We start from the raw sequence: 14,104 nt of genomic DNA, 5'->3' as shown, positions 1-14,104 counted from the left end.
AACGCAAAAATAACGCCCACATGCAAGAAACCAGAGCAAAGATGATGCCCACCAAGCACATGGAGATGGATATTAGTGATTCATAACCCTAACCCTCCAAATATCCAGAGACGCTCACAGCAGATATTTATTTCTATTTATCAGGTTTAAGGGCTTTAAATCTCTCTTTCGTAGTAGATAATTAATAGTTCAACAGAACACGGTCAGTGATCAATAATATCTGAGTATTTGAAGATACGGAGACTGCAGCACTGCAGTTCACATTGACATGATGCGCAACACTTAAAGTTGTGTCCACCCTGACCCTAGCTGCACACGCCCTGCTGAAAGCTCCTTACACCTCAGATGGAGCAGGACCAGTAGCGCCTTAAATGCAGCGGCATTAACAGAAATAAACCAAGCGTGGCCTGACAGCTTCGTGCTTCTCACGAAAGATCAGAAGAGAGGACTCAGCACGCCGGCCTTTATTTATGACAGCGGTTAATAACAGCCACGAGTGATGGTGTGTAAATCTGTGCCAGCTCCTTTAATTTGTAGCGGGCTTCATAGGAGGAAGGCAAATGTAGTTGTCACACACAGTAATACATTTCCCCATCACCAAGGGTCGGTGATATAGGAGCATAAAACCAATTTTCTGCGCAAGCATTCGTAAAACGGGCTGGTGTCTTGCCTCCCGAAGCCCTCTCAATCAGCAGGCCGGAAAAGAGTGGCTCTCTGCTCTTTCTCTGGAATCTCACGCAGCTCTCACGTGGCAGAAGGAACAGCAGGATGAGGGGAGCCATGCTGCCTAAACTGCATCCTGTGCGTAGGGAGGCTCGTGGTGGTCATATTGAAATATGCTGAAGACCATTAAACAACATTCCCCATCACTGTCTACTTGATCATCATCGTAGGCTGCAAGTACCAGCAAGTTTAATGTATCTGTGTATCTATGTATCTTATCCATCATTGGTAGCACTGAACAAGCCAGTGTTAGGGATACAAAATTTGGCAATATATGGGGAACAATGTTTTATTAATCAATTGGAACTGCATGGTAAATCTTTATTAGAGTGACAGCTGTGAACACCCTGTCCAAAAAACATAAACAAAAAACATCATATAATGAGTTTAACAGGAGGGGGTGTCTTCTAATGAAATATACTGGCATTTGATCTCACAGCATTCATAATCATTCCTCTTTCTGCAACACAAACTTCATTGCAGAGCTACAGTTACAGATTGCACACAAACCTTAAATATTCACGTAGAATCCGATTCTCATTCTTTAATGGTCTCTTCAGATTGTCTCGGGTATCTTTATTCTTTTTTCCCTGTAGAGGAGCATAACCGCACTGCAGCAAAAATAAATCTAGTGAACACAAGAGTGTCCTGCAGACATTATCTAGTGAACACAAGAGTGTGTCCTGCAGACATTATCTAGTGAACACAAGAGTGTGCCCTGCAGACATTATCTAGTGAACACAAGAGTGTGCCCTGCAGACATTATCTAGTGAACACAAGAGTGTGCCCTGCAGACATTATCTAGTGCACACAAGAGTGTGCCCTGCAGATATTTTCTAGTGCACACAAGAGTGTGCCCTGCAGACATTATCTAGTGCACACAAGAGTGTGCCCTGCAGATATTTTCTAGTGCACACAAGAGTGTGCCCTGCAGATATTTTCTAGTGCACACAAGAGTGTGCCCTGCAGACATTATCTTGTGAACACAAGAGTGTGTCCTGCAGACATTATCTAGTGAACACAAGAGTGTGTCCTGCAGACATTATCTAGTGAACACAAGAGTGTGCCCTGCAGACATTATCTAGTGCACACAAGAGTGTGCCCTGCAGACATTATCTAGTGCACACAAGAGTGTGTCCTGCAGACATTATCTAGTGAACACAAGAGTGTGCCCTGCAGACATTATCTAGTGCACACAAGAGTGTGCCCTGCAGACATTATCTAGTGCACACAAGAGTGTGCCCTGCAGACATTATCTAGTGCACACAAGAGTGTGTCCTGCAGACATTATCTAGTGAACACAAGAGTGTGCCCTGCAGACATTATCTAGTGCACACAAGAGTGTGCCCTGCAGACATTATCTAGTGCACACAAGAGTGTGCCCTGCAGACATTATCTAGTGCACAACACACAGGGGGTTCATGAGCCGACATTTCCTAGTGCAGAGGGAAGCAAACTATTAAGGATAACCTCCCCTAGACATAAAATCAATATTTACCTTGTAAACAACCAGTGGTAATTTACACCTGAATAAACACTTTCAGATCATCTGCCCCTTTGAAGTCATATGCTCACAACATAAGTTAGATACAGTACAGTATAAAGCAAAAGTATTTCTGTTTTTTTTCCATATTGCACCATTAGATAATGGGACACAAATAGTCGTTAACCAAGACTCGCTTTCCTAGGTAAAACAATACATGTGCAAACTGACTAAGGACTTTTTTAATCAAATCAAAACTTTCCCTGTAATATCCACAAATAAAAGTGATTTCTCATTTAATATATATATTTATATATTTATAGTCATAAGAATACTAAATCTTCACATTTGATCATTTCATAGTGAAAAAAAATTATTAGCTGGACAGTCCAGCTATTATCATAATCTTTATCATCATTGTATTTTATTGGTCAGTCCCCATGCACCCATAGGAAATTTAAACTTTAAAACGCAACAATCTGAAAACAGTGACAACTTTGGATCAGTGGTGCTCACTACCCTCTCAGCCTTCACGTCCCAATCTTCATTCCATTATTTTATATCAATTACACAAATAAATTTCAGTAGAAAAAAAAACTAATGGGCTTCCAGCCATCATTTTGTGCACACTAAATGCTAAATAATAATAATAATAATAATAATAATAATAATAATAATAATAATAATAATAAATTTCAAATAAACCATGTTTGCAATCTTCATTTGAAGTACGTTTTAAAGAAGTGAATTCACATGTTTAAAAAAGCTTAAAGAAAGTAAACATTACGAATTAAAATGGCCCTTCGGTGAAGAAAGGCATCTATGTACAAATGTTTGACGAGTCTGTTTTTGCTCTGGTGTAAAACTTCGATTGGTAGGGAGGTGTGAGGGGATTTGGGGGTGAGAGGGTTGGGGTTTGTGATTGTGTGTGTGCGTGTGTGTGTGTGTGTGTTTGTGTGTGTGTGTTTTGGAGTCCGGTCCATGCTCTGGGTTATACCAGCGTGTAGGACTTTGCGTAGGGGTTGCTGCTCTGTTTTAAGTGTCCTCTGGAGTCTAAGAGGGATTCCTGCGAGGTACTGAGTTTGGCAGCCTGGGCCAAGTCCGAGCCGGCCTCTCTCTGGGGCAGCGTGGAGGCCGAACCCGGCTGCCGCTGCTGTGGGTCTCGGCCGGCGGACACCTCCATGGGCTCCAGCAGGCTGGGCCGCTTCAGCGAGCGGCTCTTCTGCGGCTCCAGGCACGCCTCCCGCGGCCCACCCGACGCCCCACGGCTCAGCAGGAAGTCCATGCGCAGGTACGGAGGCAGATGCACCAGCTCGCCCCCTGCAGGACAGACAGCAGCGTTCAGGTGGGCAACCGCTGCACTTTCAACTTTCATGGTGAACACAGCGTGTAACCTTGAGCACAGCATATAACATATAACATAATTTTTCAACACTGTATACACACATCGGCAATCACAGCACATTGTTAAAATTTCCACCAAAAAAAGTTATTGCCTGGAGACACAGGAAGCAGTTCATTAAGTAGATGGACAGTAGAGATTCTAGATGCTCTTATTCTGTAAGACACTACACACCTGCTCCTTCCTGATTACAGTCCATGAGTCAGGTAATAATAGTGCACTGTACTAGGCTAATGTACCAGCCTAACAGTTGGGAACGCTTCCACGCACCTGGCCTGTGGGCCTTGGGCACGGCCATGTTCATGACCCGGCAGGCGTCCTGCGGTTTGGGCGGTGAGGCGGTGAAGCGGCAGATGCCCGACTCGGACGGCGTGCTGGAGGTCAGGCTGTCCGTGTAGTCGTTGGTGCCGGCCGTCATCTGCTCGGAGGACGTGTCCGAGATGAAGCACTCGGTGATGGTGAACTTGGCGTGGCGTAGCTGCTCCTCCATCTTGGCGTGTTCGTAGGCACGGGCCAGCTCCTCGTAGGTGGAGGAGGCGCTCTCCGTGGACACCATGCTGCTCCGGGCTCGGTCTGGACACACGAGGGGACAAAGAGCGCAGCTGCAGGACCAGATAGCGAGAGTCCAACTCTGGTTCTACAGGACTGGAGTCCAGCTCGGCGGGTCGAGTCCCCTGCTCAAACACGCGTGATACTCCTCGTAATTAAATGATGAGTTGAAAGAAGAGTGTTTGAGGAGGGAACCTGACAAAACCCGGACTGGAATCCCAACCTGCAGGGACTGGAGACGCTCCACTGAATTTACATGGCAGTCAGCATAAAGGGAATGTGGAAACCAAACTAAATCCAACAGTTGAGAGACAACAAGCATCGTGCAAGGCGGGACAGACACAACGTGGACCGTAGCAGAGCGTGAGCTGGGCTGACCTGTGTCCTGAGACGGGCTGACGCTGTAGCTGTCACTCTCCTTGTCCACGGAGCCGGCCACCCGTGGGGTGGCCAGTCTCCAGTCTGTGCTGAGGGTGTGGGTGGAGACGGGCGGGTGGGGCCGGTTCAGGGTCCACTGGCTGGCGTAGCGGTTCCGCGCGGCGGGGCCGGGCTTTGCGGCGCGACGCGCCGTGGGGTCTGGCGGGACGCAGAGCGCGTTCAGTTCGATGGCTGCATGCAGCACACGAGAAGAAGCACAGCAGGACAGTGGGAAACTCGGACTGACAGACAGACAAGTGCCCCCCTTACTCGACAGGCTGCTTTTGCTTGTCCCGGGCCGGACGTCCGACACGTCCACCAGTGGCCCGGTGGCCTGGGACAGCGACTGGTAGTGGACGGTGTGCGCTGCCGCGGCCGACTTCTGCTTGGCCGTCTCACCGAAGTCGTTCTCGGTAAGAAGCACAGTGGACCTGTCGTCTAGAGACGAAGGCAAAGGCGGCGGCTGTTAGGGGCAGCGGGCCGACACACGCACACATAAAACGGGTCGGGAGCCTGGGTGGCGACTCACCCACTGTTTCCATGGTGTCACGCTCCTCAATGAGGAGCTGAGCTCGTGGGATGTCGATGTGCATGCGGAGCGTCTGCTGTTTGTTCAGGGTGTCGGACGGGCGTGTGTTCTTGCTGGAGGAGCACGAAGGGGCAAAACACCTTATTCCACCTGACACGCTTGTATTCATAACGCTCTACAACTATGATGCTACACATGGGGAGATCACACAACTCCAACGTGTCCCTGTTACCATCAAGAAAATTAGAAAAAGAAACATCTAGAATATCTGTTAAAAAATCCTTTCACTAGAAAGAAAAGTGTTTTAGTCCAAACTGGTAGATGGTTTTACTTTATGACTAAATTAATACATAAGTATCAAAGCACCTCTAACAAACAAAAATATCCACAACACTTCTAAAGCTCCATGGAAAAAAACTCTCATTAATTTGGGTAAAGAGAGAAAACAGAACAAAAATAAGGCTGGACTAAACTGGACTAAACTCTCCGCTGGAATGTTTTATAAACTGCAGAACCATTTGCTGATCGCCTGCTTTTCAAGCCCCATTGACAGCCAGCAAAATATTTTAATTTCCTTTTTACTACAATTTACAAGTTGGTTAACCACTCATCTCAGAGTCATTAAACATTCTAATGATAAGTGTGATGAATTTTCTGAATTTTGTGGTAGTAAAATCCATTAGGAAAAGCATCACACAACCTGAACAGCCACAGTTGTGGAGGCCCAATGCACCAGACTGCAGAGTTCTCAGAGATATAGACCTTGAAGCCCCAGATATAGACCTTGAAGCCCCACATATAGACCTTGAAGCCCCAGATGTAGACCTTGAAGCCCCACATATAGACCTTGAAGCCCCAGATGTAGACCTTGAAGCCCTTATAATAGTGACCTCACATTTAAACACGACTAGCTGTCCTCCTGACAACATACTAAATTCTTAAAACAACATTTCAGTGCATTATTGAATGAGATTATTATTGTCTGTCAGTCTCTTAAACAAGGAATTTACCCAGAGTAGTGGTTATTAAATCTTAAAATTTATTCTAAAGAATAAACAAGGTTATTCTAATCTTAATAATCACAGACTGATTTTGAATTTTAGAAAACATTATCGAGTATGTGGTCTCCAACTTCAATAATATTTACAGCCCAAACAATTTTGACACAGTAGACCATTATATTATGTCCTGCATTTGTGAGACTGAGCTGGCCTAACTGGTAAAGCTCTGATCTGGGACCAGTCTTATCTCACCAGTCATCACTATGTCACACTTGGTAGGGCTAAATCTAAATGCCACTGCTAACCTGTGGTGTCCCCCACAGATCTGGGATCAGCGCTCCTCAATCTCTATATGCTTCTTTTGGTCACAATAATATTAGTAATATTTAGTTTCATCACTACGTAGGTGATTATATATGTCACTATTCACAGAGTTCCACAGACTTTTCTTTAATTGATTAGACTCAACTCTACTTTTTACTTCCCTATTTTTAATATATAGTTTTTCTCTTTTAACTGTGTTGTGTTATACCTTCAAGTCTTTTACTTTAAAGAATTATTTTTTTTATGCACATATTTTTTATTATTATAATTTTATAATATTTTTATATAACTAAATTTGTTTTTGACAACTACAATCCTGAGGTGATAGATTGATGATAGCTCTATTATCATGTGTTCTCTATTTTCTACAAAGCATTTTTAAAACTATGTTCACGAAAGTGCTATATAAATAAAGTCTTTTATTATAAACATCCTTACCTCATGAGCATTTCTGCCAAACTTTTCGCATCTAGAGGGTAAAAAACCATTTAACATTTAGTCTTTTATCAATGTGTCAACATTTATTGTGAGATCTATGTGAGTAAATCAACATTTACTGTGAGCTCTGTGTTCTGTGAGTTTTATGTTCTGTGTTCTGAGCTCTGTGGTCTGTGAGCTCTGTGTTATGTGTTCTGAGGTCTGTGAGGTCTGTGAGGTTTGTGGTCTGTGAGGTCTGTGTTCTGTGTGTTCTGAGGTCTGTGGTCTGTGAGGTCTGTGGTCTGTGAGCTTTGTGTTCTGAGTTCTGTGAGGTCTGTGTTCTGTGAGGTCTGTGGTCTGTAGTCTGTGAGGTCTGTGGTCTGTGAGGTCTGCGAGCTCTGTGGTCTGTGAGGTCTGTGGTCTCTCTGCCCTCCTGGCCAGTACATCCAGGGTCTCGTACCTCTCAGTCTCTTCAGCCTCTGCTCCCTCCTCCTCCTCCGCAGCACCATTAGCAGGACGAAGAGCAGCACCACACCCACCAAGATGCAGGAGATGGTCACCATCATCTTCATCCCCTCATTGCTACTTTTCCTCACTGGGTCCTTCACTGCGGTCTGCACCAGTGGAGGGATGGTGCCTACAACACCAGAACAAACACAAACCTGAAATTAGAGGATCTTCACACATGTGCTACTGAGGTACACGCACAGATAAAACTAAAGTCAACTTGCAATTAACTCCTCCAACTTAGACTTGTGTTATCAGAGAAATGGCTTGATAATAAAAGGAAAGGATCAGGCATTAGCTGAATTAGCCGCCTGTCGATCGGGGGTTCCCGGGTTGTGATAACTGCAGTAGCGCAGCGGTCAGCACTTGACCTAAGAACTGGCGAGAGTGGACACCTGATTCCAGCTCCACTTAAAAGAGATGAACTCATCTTTCTTAGTTGAGCACTCAGCATTTTTTCTTTCTTTTTCCCCTCAGAGGTGAGGGGATTACTCACACGGCCTAGCCGGAGAATTACTCATGCGGTCAGCTTCCGACACGGTGGTCAGGCACATATTAATTCTAGCCACACCACTCAATACACCGTCTACGGGAGGGTCGTAAAAACTACCCCACACAACAACTATGGTGACTGAAGTCAGCATAAAATACAGGACTGCTTTAGTACCAGAGCATTAGTACAGCTGGGACCTTTATGACCATCTAAAGGCTGACTGAGCCTTTTTCCATTTTGAGAGGGGGGTGTCACCAATATGATGATGTATCTTACATAAATGCATTTAATATTTCTTTATCTTACTGAGGCAGGTATGTTTTTGTAGTCTTCATTTTACCAGGTAAAGCCATTGTACAAACAGAAGCTGCCATTACCATGTGGATCACATACAGGGCCACATTATAAACACATCATAGGTGTGTGTAGCTCATTGCACTGGTTGTAGCACTTTAATACACTCCAGATGTGCATACTGGTGTGAACCAGAGTAAGTGTGTAACAGTTTCTGGTTCTTGTAGAAGAGAGATCTGAAGCTCTGTAGCACATTTTCAATCAGACACCTGCCATCTTAATAAGCTGCTAAACAGGCATGCTTAGTTTTGCCATTATTATGCATAGTTTATGCCATCATTTGCTACTTTCTTTCACACTTAATCCTATAATTTAACTATTTGCTTTATTGGTTTATTATATTTATAATATCACTATTTTCCCCTATTTTAAATCTAATTGTGTTTCCTCTGTCTCATTGTCTTATTTTGTGATGTATACACGTCACATCCCCATATTAACACCATTTTAACATAATATATCATGTTCTTTTAATGTGATGCTAGCTTTTGTCCATACACTGTGAAGCACTTTGGGCTAAAGGAATGAAACTTGAATGACAGACTGCATATAAATAAAACTCTAATGATGATGATGATGATGATGGTGATAAAGGTGGAGGCCACTCACTGCCGTCGTAGTTGAGGGTGGCGAACTTGACGCGTTTCTCGGCCAGCCCAGCGCTGTTCTGCACCTTCATCTGCAGTTCGTACCACGTGGCTTCCTGCAGGTCCATCAGATTGTAGCTTTTGGTGAGTGACGTGCGCTGGGCCTTGGTCCACACGGGGCTGTCCAGTGGCCGGTACTCCAACGTGAAGGACGTGATTGGACAACCGCCGTCATTCCAACCAATCAGATTGAGTCGGACACACGTAGCGTTGATGCTTGTGAACAATTCCTGCTCCTTGGAGAACTGTGGTTCTGAAGAAGAAGAAGAAGACTGCCCTGATAAGAGAATGGATGTACTTCTCCTGTAATCTTCTATTTTAATTACAAACCTATTATCCAGTTATTCATTTTAAAGTATATTATTGACTACGTCTTTGAGAAATTCAGTATCTACAGTGAAACTGATATTAAACCTATGTAGTGCAGAGAGTAGGGCTGTGACGGTATGGATTTTTCTTTACCATGGTGAGAGAGCAACGTATCACCGCGGTGAAGTGGTTAATCCCCCCCCCCCCCCCCCCCAAATAAATAAATGAGTAAATAAATCATTTCCAAATAAAAACATGCACTTTTAAATTAACAAAAACTTTATTCGTTGTAAAGTAAATACAAAATTATGCAAAATTATGGCCATAATATTGTTAATAATGACATGAATAACGTGAATTAAAAATAATATCTTATTTTTCATGTTCCTTGCAAGACAAATCACTTTGTCCGGTTTAAAGGACGATCTAAACGAGGTAGCAATGTTGCCTGTTGTGCAAACGGTCATATATTTTCTGGCAGTGTTTGACAGAAGAGGGAATCGATTTTGATTTTCCCGCCACCCGGCAAGTGGATCCGAATGCGAATCGAGGGCTTCCCCCTATACCTCGCGAGTTCAGTGTCCGCACGGACTCTCCTGGGGACTGTAGCGGAGGTCTTTTCTTTTCTTTTTGGAAAATGTTGTATAAGCTGCACCGGGCTAAACGCTGCATATATTTACTAAGCTGATTACATTTAACTGAACTGATCAGTTTCTGAACGGTGCGACAGTTTTGGCTTTCAGCCAGTGTTGTGGTGAGTTCCGACTCCCCTCTTTTTTCCGCATAAAGACGCTACAGATGATATTGTCATTATTTACTTTTCTATTCATAAATAAGAGCTAGACTTTAATTATCCATCACAGCCAACGGCATTATCTATGTCCAAAGACACACTGGCTCAAGGGTGTTAATTATTTTAAATAAAATACACACTGGCTATACCTAAGTTCACCTCTGACCACAGGACTTCGCAGTATTACAGCAGTATTATGTCTAAATATCTAGTTAGGACAACACTAGAGTGCTCAATGAACTAAGTTATAATCACTGTAACTCCCTAATATCATCTGTAGCGTCCTTTTGTGTGTGCAAACAAGGGGACTCGGAATTTGGCATAAAACATGTTGGTTTGAAAACAATTCTCCATCATGCCTGCTGTTGCATGTGCTAAATGAAAATGAGCACTTTATTCTTTGATTTACAACTTTGTCCTACCACCTGATTCACTTTCTGCTCCGCCCCCTGACGTGTGAAGAAAAATCTACAGAAAAGCCGCAGCCCATTATAAGCTGCATGGTTCAAATCGTGGGGGGAAAAGTAACGGGTTATACTCCAGAAAATACAGTAATCGCACACAAAAATTAGGCGCACCCCCCCCCCCCCCCCCATTTATTTAATGGCCTGTTCCTCTCGTGTACACAGCGATCGAAAAGGAAATGTTTTTTCCATGTTTTTTTTGCAATGGAAACGATTCATTTTATAGATAAATAAATAGATAAACGGCGGTAATTAGCTCGACACAGCGGTAGGCATTACATAACCGCGGTGTTGCGGTAATGCAGTTATCGTCACAGCCCTACAAGAGAGTGTGTGTCCATTCATGTGTCGTTGATGTTTAAGAGGTTTAATATGTCCCCGTGTGTTACCTCTATCTAACATAGACCATATACACCTATAAATATGTTCCAAACCTTTCCCATGAGTCTTGGCTTCTATGATCTCGCTGATGCGACCAGGTCCCACTGCATTCTGGGCCGTGAGGGTGAACTTGTACCAGGTGCCGCACTTTAGAGTCTCCAGCCGATACAGGCGCTCGCTGGGGCTGATGGGAATGCTCCCCCACCGCTCGCTGTTGTCCTCCGAATACTGCAGGATGTAACCTGGACACAGGGAGCGAAGGGTTAACGCTGGTGCTGCCAGCATCAGTCCAGCCTCAGTAAAGGAGCAGCTGTGATTGGTTAGATGACGGTTCACACCTCTGATGGAACTTCCTCCGTTGTCTCCTGGGATCCAGGACAGGGTGATGGACGTAGTCGTTGTCTTGGTCACCGTGAGGCGAGGCTGATCTGGGGGGACTGAAGGGGACATGGTCCAGTGAGACATCTGCGTTCGGACCAACAGCAGCGCGGAAGGCACCTGTCTTACCTTGCACCTGCAGGTTGAGTGTTATTTCATCCGTCCCCCAATTATTGCTGGCAACGCAGGTATAATACCCAGAATCCTCAGCTTTCACGGTCCTGATGACAAAGCTTCCGTTTCCATGGATACTGCGCCTTCCATCGATGACTGCAGGCGCTGGGCTCCCGCTGGTAAGACACAGCATGACACTTTGCAGAAGGGCAGACTCTGACATTTCCCAGCATTCATCACAAACACCGCACACCTTCATGAATTACAGCCCCCCAACGCTGACGCTGCCCACATTTGCTTTTGCAGGAGATAAGATGTCTCAACAAACGTTGTACAGACTGAGAAGCGTGTCTGTAAGTATTTGACCCTCTTTAATAATAGCACTCTCAGATCCAAGTGTCTTTAATACCAGAAATGTTGAGCAGAATCTGTACAGTACATTTCAGACCGCCGTCTGCAGGCGTCTGTGATCGATAGCGCCCTCGACACGGTCTGACAGATTTGCAAGCTCATTTGCCCCCGAGCTCATTTGCCCCTTCTGCTTACCTCTCCTTCATCCATTTGACCATCGGTGGAGGATCCCCGACTGCCCTGCAGGGCAGAACGATGTCCTTCATCCAGGGCGTCGTCACCGTGCCGCTAAAGGTGAGTATCCTAGCAGGAGCTGCATGACACCAACATCAAAGCACACGGCGGTCACGACAAGCTCAGAGACACAGCGGCGTGCTCTCTGGGTGGACGGCCACACCGCTGCTGGGACGGTGCTCTGCGTGACCAAGACTCCACAAGGGCCCTGAGCCAACAAAAGGCATCAACGCCACGAACGCAGCAAGGTTTGCAGTTTAAAATGTCAGAGCCACCACCACATGGAGGAAAAAGGGCAAAGGCTTTGCCCCCATGAGCCTGCCCCATCTCACCAAGCGCACAGAACGCTGACAGCGGGTTTAAGGTACAGGGGCGACGCCTGACGGTCACAGCCAAAAACGCTTTTGCTTGTGGTCCAGGGGACCTTCCTGTTTTCCCCCACTCACCTTTGGCAAGCGGTTCAACGGTGATGATCTCACTGCCGTTGCCGCGGCCGGCAGCGGTCACCGCCAGCACCCAGAAGCTGTACTTCCTGTTGCGACTCAGGTTCTGCACTCTGTGGAGGAACTCGTCTGGCGCCGCCTCAAACTCACTCACCACCTGCCAGAGAAGGAAACAGGTGTCAGCTGACATCTGCCATACGCACGGCCGTTCACCAAAAGCAGTGTAGCCAGTTTTAGCACAGCCTTTGCCTGATATCTATAGCTCATTCAGGCCTGACAACTCAACCACCACTGCAATGCCCAAGTGTCATGACTCATTGGAGCTCCAAAACTCCACGGAGCTGGACGCTAGCAGCGTTCAAGTGTGTGTTCCTCTACTCACACTTGAAGGTTCAGATGGTAGACTGGGCGGAGTCAGATTGGAAGGGGTGTGGCTTTCGCCCTTACCGTGGGGTATGAGCTGGAGCAGAACACTGTGTACTTCCGGATCACGCCATTCATCTTGAGCGGGGGGAGCCAGGAGACGTAAACCACGGAGTTGGATGCTGCAGCTGCCTTCACGCCTCCTGGTGGGCCTGGAACTAGGGGGGAGGAGCCAGAATGTGTCCCTCAAGCAAGTAAACTCCTCCCAGTTGTAAACGATCTTAATGCCAAAGTAAAAGGCGGAGGGGTGGGGCTGAGGGGGGGAGGGGCGGAGTTACCATCCTCCTTGGTGCGGATGTAAATCTGCTCGCTGCGTACGCCGTCCCCGGCCCGGGTAAAGGCCAGCACCTGCACGCTGTAGTTGGTGAACTTCTCCAGGCCGTCCAGCTCTAGTGGAGTCTGCAGGGTGGTGATGTTCCTGATCTCACCCAGCTCTGTAAGATCAGACACACGCAACAACACATGACGTGAGGCGTTCCCATGTCAACACCACCACGTGATGCCGGCAGGAAAAAAAACACAGTGCTTATTATACATGAGATTGAAAAAACATAAATATCATTATATCTATAATATTAGAAACTAGTGTGTGTGTGTGTGTGTGTGTGTGTGTGTGTGTGTGTGTGTGTGTGTATATATAATATATAATATATACTAATATATATATATATATATATATATATATATATATATATATATATATATATATATATATATATATATATATATTTATATATATATTAGTGCTGTCAATTCCAGGTGCCGCGATTAAAAGTCCTCACCAAGATTTTGCTCAAGCTTGCTAGATTTTCTAATTAGCAATCCAGGTAAAATTAGTGGAATCAACACAATCCAGGAAGCCTGAGCAAAATCCTGGTGAGGACTTTTAAATATATATATACACACATTTTAGAGAAAAATACAATGAAAACAGTCAAGACAAATGAATACATTTAAACTAAAGATGTTGGGGCAGGTGCAGCTGCAGCTTGATAATGAGGAAATCTAAAAACAAGCTGCTTCTGAGTGGAGCCTGAATTAAGAGGCTCTGGATCTAGAGGCATCTCTGGATTTAGAGGCATCTCTGGATTAAGAGGCATCTCTGGATTTAGAGGCATCTCTGGATTAAGAGACATCTCTGGATTACAGGGGTTTCTTTTTTCTGGTGTGCATTTGTATTATGGAACCGGGGTTTATGGTGGGCCGCGGTACAGTATTTAAATAAGAACACCCTACACGTGCTAGGCAGCAGGTGCATTACGAATTAAGCTATAAGTTGCAGTAGAGCTACTGATGCCTACAGCCTGAGTGATTAAGCATCCACACCCACTCTTACACGTTTAATCAGGACCTGTTTCAAATACATTA

At 45.3% G+C, this 14,104-nt stretch overlaps 1 protein-coding gene across 2 annotated transcripts in view; it reads right to left on the bottom strand.

Moving 5' to 3' along the window:
- Positions 1-1,026: 1,026 nt before the first annotated feature.
- Positions 1,027-14,104, bottom strand: part of dscama (Down syndrome cell adhesion molecule a) — a 73,632-nt gene continuing 60,554 nt past the window's right edge. For both annotated transcript variants that reach the window (XM_077019261.1, XM_077019262.1), the window contains 15 exons: positions 13,015-13,170; positions 12,761-12,894; positions 12,317-12,470; positions 11,832-11,949; positions 11,301-11,461; positions 11,132-11,230; positions 10,847-11,035; positions 8,809-9,099; positions 7,306-7,482; positions 6,867-6,897; positions 5,104-5,216; positions 4,845-5,012; positions 4,536-4,733; positions 3,879-4,181; positions 1,027-3,526 (listed from right to left, as the gene is read on the bottom strand). In XM_077019261.1, the coding sequence (XP_076875376.1) occupies positions 3,198-3,526; positions 3,879-4,181; positions 4,536-4,733; positions 4,845-5,012; positions 5,104-5,216; positions 6,867-6,897; positions 7,306-7,482; positions 8,809-9,099; positions 10,847-11,035; positions 11,132-11,230; positions 11,301-11,461; positions 11,832-11,949; positions 12,317-12,470; positions 12,761-12,894; positions 13,015-13,170 (2,621 nt within the window). In that variant the 3' untranslated portion in view covers positions 1,027-3,197. The remainder of the gene's footprint in view (positions 3,527-3,878; positions 4,182-4,535; positions 4,734-4,844; positions 5,013-5,103; positions 5,217-6,866; positions 6,898-7,305; positions 7,483-8,808; positions 9,100-10,846; positions 11,036-11,131; positions 11,231-11,300; positions 11,462-11,831; positions 11,950-12,316; positions 12,471-12,760; positions 12,895-13,014; positions 13,171-14,104) is intronic.

The sequence above is a fragment of the Brachyhypopomus gauderio genome, chromosome 10, assembly GCF_052324685.1.
Source record: "Brachyhypopomus gauderio isolate BG-103 chromosome 10, BGAUD_0.2, whole genome shotgun sequence".
Classification (NCBI taxonomy): Eukaryota; Metazoa; Chordata; class Actinopteri; order Gymnotiformes; family Hypopomidae; genus Brachyhypopomus; species Brachyhypopomus gauderio.
The sequence above is the reverse complement of the archived record's forward strand: the minus strand, read 5'-3'. Positions and strand labels throughout refer to the sequence as shown.